This window comes from Podarcis vaucheri (assembly GCF_965113315.1).
Source record: "Podarcis vaucheri genome assembly, chromosome: 16".
NCBI classification, from domain to species: domain Eukaryota; kingdom Metazoa; phylum Chordata; class Lepidosauria; order Squamata; family Lacertidae; genus Podarcis; species Podarcis vaucheri.
In genome coordinates this window covers 30697069-30717090 of record NC_138754.1, presented here as the reverse complement: position 1 = coordinate 30717090, position 20022 = coordinate 30697069, and the positions used below count along the sequence as shown (strand labels likewise).

At 41.9% G+C, this 20022-nt stretch overlaps 1 protein-coding gene across 1 annotated transcript; it reads right to left on the bottom strand.

The window, feature by feature from the left end:
* Window positions 1–711: 711 nt before the first annotated feature.
* CDC45 (cell division cycle 45) lies at window positions 712–19063 on the bottom strand. Its single transcript, XM_082203219.1, has 18 exons — window positions 18848–19063; window positions 18028–18087; window positions 17103–17195; window positions 16353–16490; window positions 15873–16013; window positions 15484–15539; window positions 14175–14223; window positions 12792–12853; window positions 10978–11028; window positions 10034–10153; window positions 8565–8696; window positions 7275–7373; window positions 6871–7032; window positions 6511–6649; window positions 5749–5832; window positions 4024–4142; window positions 2713–2789; window positions 712–1084 (listed from the first exon to the last, which is right to left on the bottom strand). Exons 1-18 carry the CDS (start codon window positions 19046–19048, stop codon window positions 1020–1022), a joined length of 1848 nt encoding a protein of 615 aa, XP_082059345.1. The 5' UTR covers window positions 19049–19063; the 3' UTR covers window positions 712–1019.
* Between the last annotated feature and the right edge of the window lie 959 nt (window positions 19064–20022).

The following is a 20022-nucleotide window of genomic DNA, read 5'->3' as shown; positions in this document are numbered from 1 at the left end:
GATCTACCAGGATCAGCCAGGGATCTACCGGTAGATCGTGATCTACTGGTTGGAAATCTCTGCTCTAGACCATGGGTAGGCAAACTAAGGCCTGGGGGCCCAATCGCTTTCTAAATCCGCCTGTGGACGGTCCAGGAATCAGTGTTTTTACATGAGTAGAATGTGTCCTTTCATTTAAAATGTATCTCTGGGTTATTTGTGGGGCATAGGAATTTGTTCATTTTTTTTCCCCTCCAAAATATAGTCCGGCCCCCCACAAGGTCTGAGGGACAGTGGACCGCCCACTGCTGAAAAAGTTTGCTGACCCCTGCTCCAGACACACCCATGGGCTTCATCATAGAGGGGGATGGAGATAGGGAAAGAAACTGAAGATTGGATGGAAAAAAACAAACAAACCAAAGTACACAATGTTACTGTCATAGACATAGCCAATATCCACAACTTGGATTGAGTAGAGATATTTTGTTGATTAAGCGGCATATAAACATTGCAAAATAAAAATAAACAGAAGCAAAACACACTGAAGCATTAAAAAGCACATTGCAAATTCTGAATACTGGTGGACCAGTTCATGCTAAGTGAAACCCATGGCACACCCTAAGTATAAAATGAGATGGTCTGCATTCCCAGTTTTTGTAGTATGCAGATTAGCAAAATATTGGTGTTCACGGCATCATTAGATAGCACAGGGATTTTACATCAACAAAGACATAAAATGAAAAATTTATTTGATTAAATTTTTCAAGAACAAACCTGCATTGGCTACATCTAAACACCAATACTTTAAAATAGGTTTACATCAAAGCTATACAAACCAAACATGGTAGATACAAGATAATTGCTATTTACAAATTCATATACATAAGGTAAAACTCACAGATAAAACGGTATCAAGACCTTACAAAAGGAGAAAGACAAAACTTTAAAAATGGAACACAATCAGATGCATTTTAATGAGTTCTAAAATTGTTCCAAGATTCAATGGTTTAAAAAAATTATCCTTCAGCGCCATCTTACCACTAGGACAAAAGAGAAATAAGTGCATCCAGAAATTTGCTCCGGTCTTCCATTTTCAATTCAATAACTAAAACAATAAAAGAAATGTCTGTAACGGCACAAATACTGGAGAGACAGCATATCACAGCATGATGGACCTGTTCTATATTACAGTGACAACTTGATTTAAACATTTTCTGGCGGTAATAATAATAATAATAATTTATTACGTATACTCCGCCCATCTGGCTGGGTTTCCCCAGTCACTCTACATTGCTAAGAGTCAATTTAGAAGCCACCGCTACCAGTATTAACTGGTAACCGTTGCACACTCAGAATTCATTTTAGGACTAGTTAACCTAAGGGTGGTGCTGTGGGTTAAACCACAGAGCCTAGGACTTGCCGATCGGAAGGTCGGCGGTTCGAATCCCCGCGACGGGGTGAGCTCCCGTTGCTCAGTCCCTGCTCCTGCCAACCTAGCAGTTCGAAAGCACGTCCAAGTGCAAGTAGATAAATAGGTACCACTCTGGCGGGAAGGTAAACGGTGCTTCCATGTGCTGCTCTGGTTCGCCAGAAGCGGCTTAGTCATGCTGGCCACATGACGCCAGCTCCCTCGGCCAATGAAGCGAGATGAGCACCACAACCCCAGAGCCAGCCACGAATGGACCTAATGGTCAGGGGTCCCTTTACCTTTACCTAACCTAAGAAAAGCCACTTTTCCCACAGTGGTCAGCCATGTCTGCGGGAAGGCCGCAAGTTGGACATGAGGACAGCAATTCTCTCTTAATGGTTGTTCTCCAGCAACTGCTCCTCAGAGGCACCCTGATGCTATTTCACAGCCATCATGATTAGTAGCTACTGAGAGCATTATCCTCCATTAATTTGTCTGATCCCATTTTAAATATGTCCATGTTGGCAGCCATCACCACTTCTTGTGGTAGAGAATTTCACGTTTAACTATGCCCTGTGTAACATTCTTCCTCTTTCTCAATGTCTCACTCTTCCACTTAGTTGGATGACTATGAGAGAGAGAAAAGGCTTCTTTCTATCCACTTTATCTACACCATACATAATTTTATGTGCCTCTATTATCTCCCTACTCTTACTATTTTCCCTAGAGCAAAAAGCTCCCAACATTGTAATATTTCCTCATAGTTCATTCATTCATGCATACATACATGATCATCAATCAAATCCCACAAGGACTCACACTCAAAGATAAATGTATCAAGTGTTCCCACCAAAAAGCACTTTAGTTGAAAGAATATCAGGTCATTAGTCTGTGATGTGGGGTTATTTTTTTTTCATACATGCCAGTCATCAGTTGGTCTTGTGCTCATCAAGTGATGAGTGTGCACGCTTGAAACTTTAAAACTAGAAGCTGCACTACTTGACTGCCAAGAAGTAAATACTTGGAGCCGATAAGCCTTTTACCTCTTTGATCCATCATCCATGCAAAGCAACAACAGCTACTTGGTTTTAGGGCACATCAGTAGGTGAAGCACATTGTTGGCTCCTGGTGCACATTCCAAGTCTCAGTGATGTTTGACTGCCACAGCTCTTTTACAAGCTTACAAATACTCAGTAAACTACTCAGACTTGCACGATTTTCTCTGAAATGTGCCTCATTAAAAAACAAGTGAACAAAGGCATGCATGGAAAAGCCTAAAAGTTGCTGATGCACTAGTTTATATAAGATATGCAGCATTTACTTACTAGACATGTCAAAATGGTTGTGTAAAGTCCGAGAACTGGTGTTTTCTGCAGCTTTTTCAAATGCTCTTCCGAAAAAGCTAGAGAGGGAGAGAAAAACAAGCATTTTGCATTTCCCCAGAAAGGAAAAGTCAACAAGCATTTAGCCTTTCTCTAAAAAGTACCCCAAGCATCCATTAAATAAGCACACGCACCAAAAATGCAACCATCTAAGGTAGGCATAGGCAAACTCTGGCCCTCCAGATATTTGGGACTACAATTTCCATCATCCCTGACCACTGGTCCTGTTAGCTAGGGATGATGGGAATTGTAGTTCCAAACATCTGGAGGGCCGGAGTTTGCCTACGCCTGGTCTAAGGGCTATAGCCCTTAGATGGTTGTATTTGGTCCTAGAGTGAAGCACTGATCTCTCCCCCCCCCCAGTTACAGCCCCCCATACAGCTCCAGAAAGTCCACCAACCCCCAGGAGCAGTTTTTCAGGGAATGTCGAAGGCTGTAGGGGATTGGCAAAATCCAGGTGCCCCACGTTGCACAAGTGCAAAATCGTTTGATACAACAGCTTAAATTTAACAAGCTGCAAAAATGGCAACTGTGCAAACTCAGCAAAGCATTGCCATGCTCCCTTTCCTCCAAAGAGTTTAGGACCCCGCCAACACCTCATTTCATCTTTGCAACAACAATACAAGGTAACTTAGACTGAAAGATCACCCAGCGGATTTCATGGCTAAGCAAGGTTTTGAACTTGAGTCTCCTTGGTTCAAGTGCAAAATGCAAGCCATGCGGGTGGTGCTGTGGTCTAAACCACAAAGCCTAGGGCTTGCCGATCAGAAGGTCGCCGGTTTGAATCCCTGCGACGGGATGAGCTCCGTTGCTCAGTCCCAGCTCCTGCCAACCTAGCAGTTCGAAAGCACATCAAAATGCAAGTAGATAAATAGGTACCGCTCCAGCGGGAAGGTAAACACCGTTTCTGTGCGCTGCTCTGGTTTGCCAGAAGCGGCTTAGTCATGCTGGCCACATGACCCGGAAAGCTGTCTGCGGACAAACGCTGGCTCCCTCGACCAGTAAAGCGAGATGAGTGCCACAACCCCAGAGTCGTCCGCGACTAGACTTAACAGTCAGGGGTCCCTTTACCTTTACACCAGGCTAGTTCTCAGCATGCACCCAAACAACCATACAGAGTTGGCCTATTTCACTGCAAATGCATATCTGCGGTTTCTCCCCACTCCCCTACTCCAGAACAATGATCAGACTTGGAACAGCCAGTTCAGTTTATGGAGCATCTTATCTAAAGGGGCCAGCAAATAAAACTCTTACTTCTTTTTGTCTGAGCTTTCCAGATGAGGTGGAATCCCCACCATGATCACTGTGCCTTGCTCAGTGTCCATTGGCGCGGCCATAACCATCGGCAGCAGCTTACAGCGCTTGTTTTTTGTCTGGAAACCAGAAAGCACATTGATTACATAAACATCAAAGACAGAATCAGAAAACTTCAGCTCTGCTTTTTAAAGTACTGATGAGGAGTTAATTTGAGGGTTAAAGTTATCTAAAAAGGATTATAGATCAAACATTCGCTAGACGTTTTGAGGTTCCTTAGGCAGCAGTAAGCAGACAGACGTTGTTTCCAGTAATCACATGCACAGATATTTATTTATACTTACTGCTCTGCTAGGTTTATCAGATTTTATCTTACCCATATTTAAAAGGAACTCACGTGTGCCTTACAATAAAAATAGTTTAAATGCTATGGTAAGTTGCTTAAAGTGCAATTTAATAAAATTTAAAAACAGAAATTGTTACAGTACTATGGTGGATGAAATGCATAATTCTTTTTTGAATGTGCTTTTCCTTGGAAAACCTGGTCTTTTTGTAGATTTACAATGTTCTGCCTTACCAAATGATTTAAAAAAATCATCACATGATGCTCAGAAATAAAACTGCCCTGTAGTATTACTCTTCCAATACAATGCCTTGTTTAAGTCAGTTCTTGAGTTCATTTAGAATACACATGAGAAAGCCTGGGGAAAAACAGAAAAATGGGGAGGGGGGGAATGTGGGCTCCCTGCATTGCTCCTTTCCCCCCGCCCAGGCCCTCACATCAAACTCTAGAGCCAAAGTAAGGAGTTATATTAAATTGCAGCAAATGGGGAGGGAAGAATTTAACCCTTTCATCCCTTGCCCCTAACCTAAGAAAAATCGCTCGCCTGAAAGTGCCATTTTTACTGTGAGTAAATTTCCCAGTAGAATCACTGGCACTATTTGCTTTTTAAAAAATCTGCACATTAAATTCAGCTTTATGCTCTTGGAAAAACAAAAATTAAAAAGGAAAGAAAAAGGGGGCAGATCCCCAGGAAAAATCCCACCCAAAATTGCAACTAATGTTTTTTGACTATACAGTGGTACCTCTGGTTATGTACTTAATTCGTTCCGGAGGTCCGTTCTTAACCTGAAACTGTTATTAACCTGAAGCACCACTTTAGCTAATGGGGCCTCCCGCTGCTGCTGCGCCACCACTGCACAATTTCTGTTCTTATCCTGAAGCAAAGCTCTTAACCCGAAGTACTATTTCTGGGTTAGCGGAGTCTGTAACCTGAAGCATATGTAACCTGAAGCGTATGTAACCCGAGGTACCACTGTACATGGTTTTGGCTTTAGGTGTGATCCCTGAAGTTGCAGGCTTACTGTATGCATTGCAAGCCATGTCCTTTGTAATTTGGTCCTTATGAGTACAATTATGTATCACTTCGGCACACCTCTCTCTAGGAGTGCATTTTAAAAGAAAATTGTGCTGTTCGACATCATGGCGATGATGAGTTGTATCCAGCAGGGCCACTCAACACCCCCCTCCTTTAAATGTGTTCAAGAGGTGTAAGGGAGCTCCTGGAGCAGATTATGTGGGTGTGGGGACAGCAGGACATCTATGAAAATTGCTCCCCCGCCCCATTCTGCTGTGGGAAAAGGTCTTGTCTGAGCAACACTGCTAGACGCAGAACATCAGCGTAACTTAAGCAAACCCAGAAAGGGAAACAGAAAATGACTTACAGAACAAACAAATGACTTGAGTAAGTATTTACTAAGCAGGCATAACGATACTGGTCTGGAGAACAGTTTCACATCTGGTGTGCCCTGGGAAGGAAAAAAGAGATATAATTACTAAACCTGCTCCCAAAAGGCAGTAATTTCCATAGGCAGGCTATAGGGCAGGTGGTCCTTTTAGATGTGTGCCAGAGCTTCTACATGTATACCAGGCCACTGGGTCTTTTTTCTCCCCAACAGATTCTCTCCCTGAGATTCGAAAGGTTCTTGTCAAGCAGTATGCAGGGCTATTATTAAGAGAAATAAAAGTTCAGTTGTGCAGCTGCTTTCCTGAAGGTGATTACTGAAACTCCTGGATCACAAATCTACCACCATCAACGTATAGTATTTCTTACCTGCCCTTCACCACAAACGCCCTGGGGCAGGTAATATAAAGTGTACAGTGACTGGTATCCTTGCAAGTTTCACTCAAAGCCCTGTTTTCATGCAGAGTGAAATCTTAAGATGTTAAAGGAAAAAACACTGCACTCTCCTGGGCTCCATAATGCAGGGCCAAACATTGCAGATTTGCAATCAGATCTCTTTACATTTCTTTTAAAAGCACTTCCACCATCTAATCTAAATTTGGCTCTGAAAAGCTGTAGATACAGCATGTGTCAAGTGTGTGAAGCTAAAACCATTCAGTTTAGAACTTCAAGCTTGTTAACGTAAATGAAGTGTTTTAAAAGTACAGCACAGAACTGAGAAACAAGTTCAGGCAAATTTTACCTCCATGAGATAACAGTAAAGGAACGGTCCCTGATTGATTACAAGATTGGTGCAGATACAGCTGGCTATGGTCTGCTGAATTGCACGAAGTTGCTTTTTGGCTAGTTCCAGCCCTTGATGCAACTTGTCCAGGTTACTCCTGAAAAAAAAGGAAAACAGAAAGAAGCTTACTTTACCAGAGAAGAGAAAAACCTGTACTGAAGACTTCTTAATTTATTATCAGTAACCACTTGCTTGGTACATTCTTATTGACCTTGAATTTTTTATGTAACAGTTTAGAATGCCTTACTGCCAATCAGTTGTGGGTAAAAAAAAATTAAAAAGCAAATTTGAATGAGCTTGAAAAACTATGTGTGTTACCTGGAAAGACTATCCAAAGCTTTGATGAAATTGTCAGTTCCACTTTCGTCCTTCTCCATGTTCTCCATTAAAGAAGCAGCTGCATACACTACATCACTTGCTAAAAACTTATTTTTAAAACCAAACTGGATGCTGAAGGTTTGTACTCTTAAATTCTTCATTCTGCAAAACCAAATTAAGCCAACAGAGAGATGTTAAAGGGCAGACCTGTTAGCAGTGCTTTAGTTTATTTTTAAAAAAATTGATGAACTGTTCATAGTTGGTTGAAAGTTTAGTAGAAATGTAAGGGCAAGGGTGGGTTTCTGCTTCTGCTCAGTCCAGACAGGCTACAATACACTTTTAGGCCATCACACAGAGATGAAAAGGTTTACTAAGACTTCCAAATACGTAAAAAAGTGTTTTACCCAAACTTATTTGCAGATTCTTCAATCATCTCCTGTAGATTCTCTTTCAAGGAAATGTCCATTGAGTGGAATTTCTGTTTTACTTGCTTCAAAGGTAAGCTGAGGGAGAGGAGTGGAGGTGGGGAAGAGATCACATTTTCAGTGATGAAGCAAGTCTGCCAAATCACAATCTCTTCATGTTCATTATTCAAAAACTAATAATAATAATAAAATAATATTTTTTTATTTATACCCCGCCCTTCCCGGTTCAGAAAACTGGGCTCAGTGCTGCTAACAACAAATTTAAAACACTTAATTGATGCAACAAAAACAGCATAAAATACAGTATAAAACGTGAGTAACAATAAATTCAGAATTCAAAAATCAATCCATCCAATAAACATTAGATGATCACCAGGGATGGTTAGTTAATGGCTGTTTTCTAACTGAATATAGAAGACTGCCTTAAACTCCATATAGCTCAGTAGGCCATATAGCTCAGTAATTGTCTACACTGAATGGCAGGATTTCAGACCAGTTGTACCTGGAGATGCTAGAGTTTAAACATGGAACTTTCTGGAGACATTCCCAATAGTCTAGGGGAAAGCACGTCAAACTTTGCCTGGCTTGGCAGCCTTGCTCATGACCTTTACTCGAGCTCCACTACCTTCAGCCATCCAAATGACTCTCCCAATTCTCCTTTTGCCCCTTATGCAAAGGCCTGCATGCAACATTATCCATGCAATGCCTCCTCTTGCTTCCTTCAAAATCCACCTTCAAAACCATTCCTGCAAATCCTTTGTCTCAACCCCCTAGTCCAGGGCCAATGAACTGGATCCAGCTAGTGCTCCAGATCCTGACCTCTCCAAGATCTGCAGGGCACTCCTGTCAATCACCTAACATCACCATGACAGCAGATGAAGTATTTCATTCCCTGCACGATTGGAAATCAAACTGCAAGGGCAAAGGCAGAAGGCTTTGCAGACACTGCCAATCAGCAGATTGGGAATGCCTACAAACCCTGCTGTGAGCAGGGAATCAGTCGGGCATAGGGGTCCCCCATCACTGCCCTAGTCCTCATGCCCTACTGTGAATAAGCCTGTTAACTGAAATAAATGCAAATCCCCCCATTATCCTTTTCTCCGTTTTGCTCCCCTTTCTATGTTGTATCTCCTATGATGTGCTTTTTATTGTAAACAATTCAGAACAAGGACCCATTCTCCTGAACTTTGTAAAAGAGCCACACACATTGATGCTGCTATATATTATATACAAACTCTTTATTTATTTAAAATCTCCTTATTAACTCACCCCATATCAGCAAGGAATTCCTGAAGTCTCTTCTGCCCTTGCACAGACCAAAGCTTGAAGCTGGCAGAAGTGTAGCAGGTATTACAGAGGCTTTCATACAGAGACCAATGTTGATAGAGCGCAAGGCACAAGCTAAGACAATCGATAAGAATTAGGAAAAGTAATTACAGCAGGTTGGATCAAAAAAAACCTGCTATCTTCTAGTTCAAAATGACTTGTCTGGATCACAATGACCTGCTTCAGATATGACAGGGCTGCTTCAATAAACTATAGTTTCTTGGAGCATGAACAAATGGCAACCCCAAGTCCTCCCTCTCCTGCGTCTGACTGTTGAGGGACTTTCTTGGTTTCGGAGACCAGCTTCCAGAGGGGAAAGGGAAGGCAAGAGCGCTTGAGTTCATTGCTCGCTTGTGCTCCAATAAACGGGTTGCTTTGAAATAGTGCCATTATGTCTGAACTCACATAGCATAGGCCAGTGGTGGCGAACCTTTTAGAGGCTGAGTGCCCAAACTGCAAACCAAAAGCCACTTATTTATTACAAAGTGCCCAAAGTTTCTGAGCTTTTTTGGGGGGACACCCCAAAGTTGCTGAGCTTTTTTGGGGGGAGACACAACAGAAAAATCCCTGCGGATCTTGCCATCTCCTTCCCTCTTCCCCCCTCCCACCCTGCGCACCAGGGCGCGCTCCCCATCTGGCTAGCTGGCTCACTCTCGGGCTACTGCGATGGGGAGGACGGAGCAGCCCTTAGGCCGGGTGAGTGGCGGCCAGGAGGAGAGGGAGCCCCCCCACCCCAGCCAGCCAGCCCAACATCCGTGGCTGCCTGCCTGTTCCCCACCTGTGATCCCGGCATGGTCTTCTCCATCTCCCTCCCTCCCTCCAGCAACGTCGCCGCGGCAAAGGGGTGAGGCTGGGTTGGGCCATGCATGCAGGGAGGCGGCGGGCACAAGTGCCCTCCTAGCCCAGGTCGGGCCCGCGGGAGGCAAGGGTCCTGTGGAGGATTGGAGCTTGGGGGGGGCGGCGGCGGAAGGGAATGGGTGAGGCCTGGGTTGGAGGGGGGGAGCTGGGAACTACCACGCAGCACCAAAAAAAGCGCAGAAAAAATCACAAGGAGGGTCAAATAACAAATGCTGTTGCACCCAATCAGAAACAGCCACTGCCACAGCCAATTGAAAAACAGAGCAATTGCTGAACACAATTGCCGGCTACCAGGGGGGGGGAAGGGGGGGGAAGAAAAGGTTCTGGGTTTAAGCAGCGGGCGCACGCAGTAGTGTGGGGAGGAGCAGGAACACAAGTGTAAAAAACAACAAAACAAAAGCACAGATGGGCCGATGGCGCGCGTGCCAGCAGTGAGGGCTCCGCATGCCCATTCTGGGTTCGCCACCACTGGCATAGGCAATTCAACAACTGGTACTACAAACCACTTCACCCAAGTCTTAGAAATATTTCCGCAAAGTAATTTAGAAGGATACTCATATTCAAATGCTATTCTCATGCAGTCAATAGAAAGAGAATTTTCTTCATCCCCGTTGCGATGGTTATGCCGAGATACATGCCGCTGTAGAGACCCAATATCTGTTACGTATTTCATTCTTTTTACAAAGAAAACAGATACAAAATAGTTAGTTCAATCTTTTTTCCAGACAGCTCTATTATCTGCCTTTTAAATATTAAATCTCTTTTGGAGAAAGGATGAGCAAAAAAATATATACTGATATCTACCAGTAGATCTCTAGATGAGCAGATTTGCAAGGGTTTATGTTTGACAACAGTGAAGGCGTTTTCTATGTTAGGTTGGTGAAATTAAGAAAAATATGGGAGAAGCCAGAAGTGGAATTTAGGAAGGGCTGCAAGATTAGTTCTGGTACTAAACACAAATTACTGAGCTCAGCATGTGCTTTGTAGATGCCCTGCTCCTTAACGGTATGAAAGTATATGTCTGCCACCCTCACCCACTGTTTTGCAACTAGCTCTGATTGGTGGAGTGCAGGGTTCTATAGAAAAGGAGATAAAGTTTCACCATTTCTGCTTTCAGGACATTCAATGTGGAAAGAAGTCAATTTATTAGAAACAGCTTGCCAGTAAAATGCATGCTGTAAAATTCCTTTGACATTATAAAGGAATGAAGTCTATTGTCTCTCAAATACAATGCAGCCTTAGCAAACGCTATAAATACCGTGCTTCTCAGAAAAAACAAGTTTCCCAGTTCTTTGCAGATTTGGGGATCGCCCCTAACACATGAAACGGGCACGCCGCTTTAAAAAGTAATTTCTGTCCTACCATAATTGTATACATTAAAGGATTCAATTTGTTATAAAATTATTTAATTCCCTCTTTCTGTCCAGTCACAAGGACACCCAAAGCAGCTAACAATTTAAAAATACCTATTTGAATAGAATATTTACTGCTCACTTACTGAGTGATTTTGTCTTGAATCCACTGGTCTGTTAGTCCAACAATAGCCCACCTAAAAAGCAAATCAAAACAACTGAATCAAGAATTTGTAGATATTCTCTGTCTGTCCCTGCTGAGACTGAATAGTGAACAAATATTTAAAAGGTTCCCTGAAGACTTTAAGGTGCTATTCTATACCTTAGCCTACCTCCATCGTACAACTCCCATCAGTCCAGTAAACATGGCCAATAATCAGAGATGGGATTTATATTTCAAAACATCTGGAGGGGAGCAGGATAGAAAGCTGCTATACATACTTACCTGGGAGTAAGTACCATTGAACTTAACTGTATTTTGTTCTGAAATTGTTCTATGGGTCTTTGGATCACAATAAAGATTATATATATATATTTCAGAGTAGACATGTCTAGGACTTCACTTTAAATATTTCAGATAAGCTTTCAGGTACTCACAGGTATGCCTAAATAGCAAGTATAAAATATTTCCCCACAATATTTCCCCAATGGAACATTTGAAGCTGCTTCACACCAACTCAGACTACTGGTATAACTACCCAGTTCTGCCTATTTCAATTGGCAGAAGCCTTCCCAGACCTTTTCCAATTCTGCTCCCTGGATTCCTTTTAACTGCAAATATCAGGAACTGAGCATGGATGATTCTGGATATATTTCTACTGGATTTGAAATTGTTTTGATGTATGAAATTTTTTATTGTTAAATCATCTTGTTTTAAAGGAAGCAATTATTGAATGGAAATAAATAATAGAATGAATGAAAATACGTATAGCTGTGAATGACATTTAATGCCTGTGCCTCAAGGACATTTCCTTTTATATCTGCCTTATTAAAAGCATACAACCAGTGTTAGAAACTCAGATATATAAGCTAGGCGCCAAATTGCTCCTTAAACCAGGGTTACAGTCACCAAAACAGAATGGCTAATTGCCATTTGGGGGCCAGACAGCTCAAAAGTTGTATTTTCCAATATGACTTTCTGATTCCTGAAATTCATTCTGATTGTGCAGATAAAATATCACAGACAGAATTCTACAGGATGTGTTGCTAGTGTGTGAAAACAGTTGAGATGCAAGGACAGCCCAGGCACCCACCTCCAGGTGGTGGAGACGACAGGTGCCATCCTGGCGCCCGGGCATCTTCACTTGGTCGCAAGTGGCCGATAAAGGTAAAGGGACCCCTGACCATTAGGTCCAGTTGCGGATGATTCTGGGGTTGCGGTGCTCATCTCGCTTTATTGGCCAAGGGAGCTGGCGCACAGCTTCCGGGTTATGCAGCAAGCATGACTAAGCCACTTCTGGCGAACCAGAGCAGCGCACGGAAATTCCGTTTACCTTCCTGCCGGAGTGGTACCTATTTATCTACTTGCACTTTGACATGCTTTCGAACTGCTAGGTTGGCAGGAGCAGGGACCAAGCAACAGGAGCTCACTCCGTCGCAGGGATTCGAACTGCCAACCTTCTGATTGGCAAGCCCCAGGCTCTGTGGTTTAACCCACAGCGCCACCCGCGATAGTCAGGTGCAAAATGTGCCTGGCAAATTTCAAACGCTTCATCAAATGGAGGGCCTCATTTGTAGAATTCCACCATTAAAAAACATGTTTAGTAAAGCATCAGGGATTATGATCTCACCCCAAAAAACTTGAAATAGTAGTTTATATGACATCCGTAAGAGCATAATGAGAAATGCTTTCAAGGGATTTTCCTCTTTGGTAGAGCAACTGGCAGGGGCATTTCTATACAGGTTGGGACACATCTGGAAGCAAGTCAGCAATACTACTATCACAAACTAAATTACGTACCACAACATATCATTTAAGTCTTTAGACATTATCCATGCCAAGTCAAACATCATCATGGCAGACTACAAGAGGGGAAAAACAACAATTAATACCTGAGTGTGATTGGGGAAGGACAGATTTTTCCACACAAGCAAATGTTTTCAGCATCTAGCAGGGCCAGCGTTACTACTCTCACAAAAGTAAGGTGCAGCCATGGATTGTTACAGTCTCTTCAGAAACTGAACTAATTACAGCATCTGTTAACTGTTGTTGCTCTTTTCAGAAAGCAGCAGCAGACAAGAGCTCAGCCTCAAAATGTACAGGAGTGACCTGAGCTTTCTGCTCCCTCCCCACACCTGCACATTCAGAATACAGCACCACCACTCAGAAGTCTGTCGGGGGCAGCTGAATATGTAACTCATATCATCACCAAGGTTTGGGGGATAACAAGACAACCAACATGCTTATGTGTAATTAACACATGAAGGGGTTAATATCATAGAGTAAGCTGTCCTGCTGTGTTAGCTTCCTCTCACCTTGGGAGGAACTAGGTAATCATGCTTCTCTTTACCCCTAGTCCACCTATGTAGCTCAACATGTGAGGAGGTCTGAGCTGGTTGCTGCAACTCAGACTGCGTGCCACTCACAAGCCAATCTTGAGTTCCTATACCAATATTTAGGAACTTTCACCACTTTGTAACTAACCCAAGTTTTACCGCCTGTGCAATTTTCTGAAGTACTGTAAACGGTCCTTTGAAAGGTTTGTAAGTAAACCAATTTTTAACCTCCCAAATGTATATAATGTATATAATGGGAGAAGAGGGAAGTTTTGGACTTCACAAGGGCATGTTTTAAAGGTCTAGCAGCCTGTATTTCCATGCTATACTTTGCTGCATATTTTGTGATTTTAAATCTCTGCTGGGGTTCTCTCACCAAATAGTACTTGCCCCAAATTAGATCTTGGCATTCAGGAGTGTCTGTGTGTGTCTGTGTGTGTCTCTGTGTGTTCCCAGTATAGTATTTCCCTGAAGTGAAGATGCACTCCCATTAGAAATCACTTTCTTATTGTTTGTCTATAAGTAACACTAATTGCTAAACTTATTTATCCCTGAAAAGCAGCATGGTTCAAATGTTTCCCCATTCTCATACAAAGGTTAAAAACTACTGCAAAAATGTCTACCCAAGAAGAGGGTCAGGGGCCTTTCTAAAGATGTGGCATGACAAAAGAGCCAGAAACACAGAATTAATTTATAAAGAATATACTATGGCGCTACTAGCTGAGCTTCCTTTCCACAAAGTAAGGCATCCTGAACTAACTGCTATTAATTTTGCAAAGTAATAACATCTTCTCTTGAAAAAATGGTTCTCCTTCAAGGTCTACTGACACTGATATTTGATACTCACTGAAGTACCGTGATATTCATACTGCTCATAGTCAAACAGAATTTCTTGCCTGAAGAACAGAAAGAAGTCATGGGGTTTATTCAATGCAGCACTAAGTTAAAGGCACCTAGCAATAGAGTTGTGCTGAAGGACTGTCATTGTGCAAAGGAAAACACAAGTACATAACTGAAGATTTATTTATTTCATAAAATTTATACAGCGCTTGACTAGAAAAAACTGCACAACAAGAATCATCTGTTGAAAAACAAGCTTCTGCTAGTGTAATTGTTGCTTTGGGTTCTTTTGCTCCACAGCTTTTAAACGCTGCCCTCCACTAGCACAAGGGCTCTTCCACTAGTGGACAAAGAATGCTGTACTCTAACAATTGTTATGTACAAAAGGTTAAACTTGTAAAAAAATATTTCCACTATGTAATGTGGAAAAAGAGAGCCAACCCAATCAAAAGCACCCCATTGTGTATGCAGAGCTCTTACATGCAAAGGTTGCCCTGTTTATTTTCATGCAAGGAAACACTAGATCTAGCTATATATTATAACTGCTGCCTCCACTGAAGCAACTGGGGAGTCTTTACAGGCCAAAAAAAATTGTGCACAGGAGAGATCCTGTACCCACAAGAAATACAGTGGAACCTCAGTTTTCGAGGGTCTTGGAAGTCAAATGTTTCGGCTTTGAAATGCCGAAAACCCGGAAGTAACTGCTTTGGTTTTTTAATGTTTTTCAGAAGCCAAACATGCCACGGTGGCTTCCCTTTTGAGTTTCCCTATTGTATTGAGGCTTCCACTTTCAGTTTTCAAACATTTCGGAAGTTGAAGGGTCTTCTGGAACAGATTATGTTTGAAAACCGAAGTTCCACTGTATTTGGATTTGGGGAGGAAACACAGTCCAAGAGGTAATCAACAAAGCCTTTCCTACTAAAGGTGACCAATTTCTATCCTTGATAATATCCTTTCATCCAATTAATGCCACATCATAGAATCATAGGCTTGGGAGGAACCCCAAAGGGTCATCTAGTTCAACCCCCTGCAATACAGGAATCTCACCAAAGCACCCATGACTGATGGCCGACCAACCTCTGCTTACAATGTGATTGCCTGAGAGCTATATTTGAACCTATAACATATTTTAAAACACAACTGCTGAGCTCAGATCTTTGTCTTCAAGATATATAAGCTAAGCAGTTTTTTAAAAAACAGAATCTAGATTCACCTTCTATGATGCACTAACCACGTCAATATTTCAGAGCTTGCAATCTCCATTTTACCATTAGACAGAAAAACAGAAGTATAATGTGTATAATCTGGAGACATACCTGCGTGCCTCCCACTCTCTTCTTTGTCGTCTTTTCATTGTTCTTTCCACTATTTCCTGCAGAGATTAGAATAGCAAATTACATTTCCCTTCTCTGTCCTTGTCACAACTGATTATAAAGTAATCCCGCAAGTAGTGCCTGAAAGAACAGTTGCCTACTGAATTCTAACTCCCTGAACTTGTAGTTTTTATGTTTATATAGAATGAAGTTCTCAGAAAAAAACAATAACCCATTTGCTTGCTTAGTGCATCTTCCTTCACTTCCTCATAGCAAAGCGGCTAGTAAATTATGAATGCCTATTTATAAACTTTGCCCTGTGATAGAAACAATTATTTCCCTTTAATACATGGGTATATTTTATTTAAGCTTCCATGATTTAAGGAACTAACCTCTTCAAATCGCCTCCGCTTTCCTGAAGGCTCTGAACCATCACTTTCATTACCAGAATCTTCCTCCTCCTCATCGTCCCTAAAGATATCATCATAGGCAGGAATTTCAAGGTCATCGTCTTGCTTTACCAATAGTTTGATCTAGTAAAAGAAAATGCTTAATTAAATGAAACATTTTAATGAAATAACGATTCAAGTGAAAGATAATTAACAATCATTAACAAGTCAATTAAACAATTACAATCTATAAAACACTATTAGGTAAACAGCAATAAAAAAATTAACTAAACTAAGCATCACAACTACAGCAAAAGTCATCTTATATGGTGAACAAATCAATATGGAATTTATGATCTATAAAACAAGACAATCTATTGGAATTTCACCCATGCCAGTTTAAGGAGCCAGAGTATGTCCTAGAAGCAAAGGATCCATGTGAATGGATTCCGGTCAACCATTTTCTCAAGAAGCAGAATTTACCTGTGACTCGTTGTAAACATTCACTATATTGATAGGCCTGTGTGTGTCACAGACAAAGAAAACACAGTCTTCTTCAGGTTGAAGGACATCAAGCAGATCGACATTGGCACCACAATTTATGAGAACAAAATACTGGAACTGCAAATAAGGAAGTCATATTAATATGCAAGCAAGACTGTTGTTGTTTATGAAATGCTGGCCCATATTCAAAAGATTAATGCTTCCTTTAGTCTCATATCCTCAGGGCTATTATGAAATATTAGCTCTTTACGTTTCCTGAGAGAAAATATAGCTAATTCCCTGGGACTACAGAAAGTAATTAGTCTTCCTCTAAGTTGTCCACAACAAACATGAATAAACATGACACTGTTTATTCTGAGAACTCAGGCCACCCACAGCAATAAAAAGTAATTAACTCCCGTGCAGAATCAGTCGCATGTGGAGAAGGGATATAACTGAGTGATACTGCATCTATGTTGCATACAAAAGCCCTCAGGTTCATTCCTTAGCATCTCCAAGTAGGGCAAGCAAAGGAAATTCTGGAGAGCCACTGAATATTACATTATCTGGCTTAGCTTCATATGCTAACTCTTCTTGAGAGTGGGCTGGACTACTGTAATAAGACGTAGAATTATTTGGGAGGAAGCACCAATAGAATTAATAGGATTTCTTCTTATCAAATACACATTGCGCTGTAACACGAGATACTAGAAAGGAAATGGACTTTTTTTATCCTAATTATGTTTTTACCTGATCTTTATGTTCAAGAAATGCAGTTTCAAGTTCTTGCCATCCAGATACTGGGACTAAAGTATACTGCACATGATCACACTGGAATAAAGCCTCAAAAGAAATGAAAGTGACATTTTAGAGGAAGAGGTAGGCAAGCCATCACCATTCGTTTAATAATGCAGTTTATGGCTTTTGCTCAGCAGCAGTTTGAGCAAGGCCAAACATTTATCACACTGTCATATAAAATTAATAAGATTTAGTTGAAGACAAGCACAAGAATCCAAGCAATCAAAAATTCAAGGAGTTCTGTAAAATAAAACATTGTTTAATGATCTATTTCTTAGTACATGTTTTGCACTCTTAATATGGTAAAGTGTCCCAAATAATATAATTGTGAAAAGGATTTCATTGCTTATTAGCCTTTGGCTAATTAAACAATCTATGGCCTTTTAAACTGGTGTGTGTGTGGTTGTTTTTGTTTGTTACTATGGCCTGTATTTTTGTGTTTTTATACTTTGAAGCCTGTGATGCTCAGAAGAAGGGCAGTATAGAAATTTTTTAATAATAATAAATCTACTTATATATACTCCATCTTTTTCCTTGACAGGAACTCAAGGCAGTTTAAAGATAAAACACTGCTTAATTTAGATATAGTTTTGCTTATCAGGTGACAGAATTTTAATTGCGCACAAAAAAAGGCTGCAAATTCCCATCTCTCCATCAACCAACAGAAACTTTCATGCTGGGTTACATCCAATGGAGTAGATTCATTGAAATAAATGGAAACGACAAAGTTGGACCCATTAATTTCACTGTGTCTACTCTCAGTAGAGCTTAGCTGGATACCATATTAGAAAACTAGACTTCCCTCATCTTTGCACACAGGTCAGTTTACACCCATTTTTACTTTTGCACATTAACGGGACATAAAAAGGAGACTTACTTGGAGTATTTTACAAGCACATAACGCATCTACATCTGAAGCAACAAGTAGCAGCACCCGCTACCAAAAATGAAAAGGAGAGAGAACATTTTAATTAGTGTCTATGACAATAGCACACTACGAAATAACAATCTGTAACCACTTCATTCATCACAATTTTGGATACAGAAAGAACTTGAAAGAAACTTCCCTTGAAGGTGTATAAAAAGTATCCTAGTATATGAGAAAGGACTCAGTCTAGCTGCCTCTCCAGCATGCTATATTGCTTGGTAAATGTTGCTTTTCCACACTGCAGTACAGTAGTAGCTTGGGTTAAGTACTTAATTCATTCCGGAGGTCCGTTCTTAACCCCGAATAGTCTTATACAGTGGTATCTCAGGTTAAGTACTCAATTTGTTTCGGAGGTCCGTACTTAACCTGAAACTGTTCTTAACCTGAAGCACCACTTTAGCTAATGGGGCCTCCTGCTGCTTCTGCGCCGCCAGAGCACAATTTCTGTTCTCATCCTGAAGCAAAGCTCTTAACCTGAAGTACTATTTCTGGGTTAACAGAGTCGGTAACCTGAAGCGTATGTAACCTGAGGTACCACTGTATATGATATGTATTTGTATTATTTGGAATATTTAATGTGATTTGATTGGATTGTTAAAATGGAAAAATTAATTTAAAAAAATTTTTTTTAAAAAAAGGTTCTTAACCCGAGGTACCACTGCAAGAATAACAACATCGACCGAGGCCACCCAACGGGCTTCGGGGCTGAGTAAGGCCTTCTCCGTCGGGGCTCTCGCCGGGACCTGCTAACACACACAGCCGGGCTCACCTGGTTCACGACCACCTCATAGAAATCTCTGCGAAAGTCCGTCAGGAACATGGCCGGGAAGGCCGGGCTTTCAACCCCCTGACAGGATCCCGGCGGCAGCGGCGGAGGCGGCGAAGGCGAACTGAGGCGGCGATTCGGTCTCCGCTCAAAGGAAGGCGCCAAACCCCTTTGGCTTCGCCCATTGGTCGCCGCGCTCCGCATCTCGCCCAATAGGCTCCCCGACCCGCCCACCGTGCGGCCTCTCTGGCGCTTTGATTGGACGCGTGTTCCGCCCTCCTCCGCCTATCGCCCAAACGGGCAGTTCTGAGGCGGACCCGAAGAGGCCTTTTTGCACATTAAGATTGGGCGGCAAGGTGAAAGGAGGTGCAGTCTTGTTCAGTAGGACGCGACGTCCGGTTCCCAGTTGCATGTTGGTAGTGGCAGCCTCCATTTGCGAGAAAGAGTGGCGGAAATATTGCAGGGAATGGGTGTAAAATTGCATAGGCGTGGTTTAGAGGCTCCCTTTCCTACCAGGGCTTGAAATAATCATTCCTGTATTTTAAAAAAGCTTGGATCAAGGTTATCACTATTCTCTGGGGCTGCGCTTGCGGGGTGAACCCTGCTAATCTTATTTACATGCTTACGTTGTTTGCTGTGTATAAAATGTATAAAATATAGGATTACACCGACAACAAGGTTTTTCCCCAGGGTGCTGCTTAAAGCTCAAAAAGGGAGGCATAGCCGCTTTCTGCCAAACTTGCCCCGCAAGTGGTCTAATGAGAACCGGAAGAGAGGATTGTGAAGAACACTTCCGTGTCGACCCTAACAACTCTTTGGTCACAAGAGAGGGCGTGCCCATCCACCATTTTGTTCGTTTTAGAAGGGGAGGAAAAAAAAACCCGAAGGAGGGAGCCGGAGTTTTCCATTGTAGGGCCAAGCAACGCCGTGGTCGCCATCTTTGATTCGGGCATTGCCTTTCTCTTTAATGTCCTCCTACACTGTGGGCTGATAAATACACCAAAAAAGCGCCTCCCAAAACCCCAAACCGAGCCAACAACACTGTGATTTTAAAAAAGAGTTGAAATTAAAAACGAGACGTTAAAAAGAAGGAAAAAACACGAGAGCTTTCCCTGCCCCCCTTCATTTGAACTTCACCCGGAACAAAACCTTGGCGGACCGAGCCTTCGAATGGCATT

Excerpts from the sequence above, each read along its gene's own strand:
- CDC45 (XM_082203219.1), bottom strand. The coding sequence starts at position 19,048 with ATGCGGAGCGCGGCGACCAATGGGCGAAGCCAAAGGGGTTTGGCGCCT. Across the intron at positions 18,088-18,847 it reads ATGAGGTGGTCGTGAACCAG|CGGGTGCTGCTACTTGTTGC; the intron begins GTGAGCCCGGCT and ends CATTTTTGGTAG. Across the intron at positions 6,650-6,870 it reads GCTTTGGATAGTCTTTCCAG|GAGTAACCTGGACAAGTTGC; the intron begins GTAACACACATA and ends CTTTTTTTTCAG.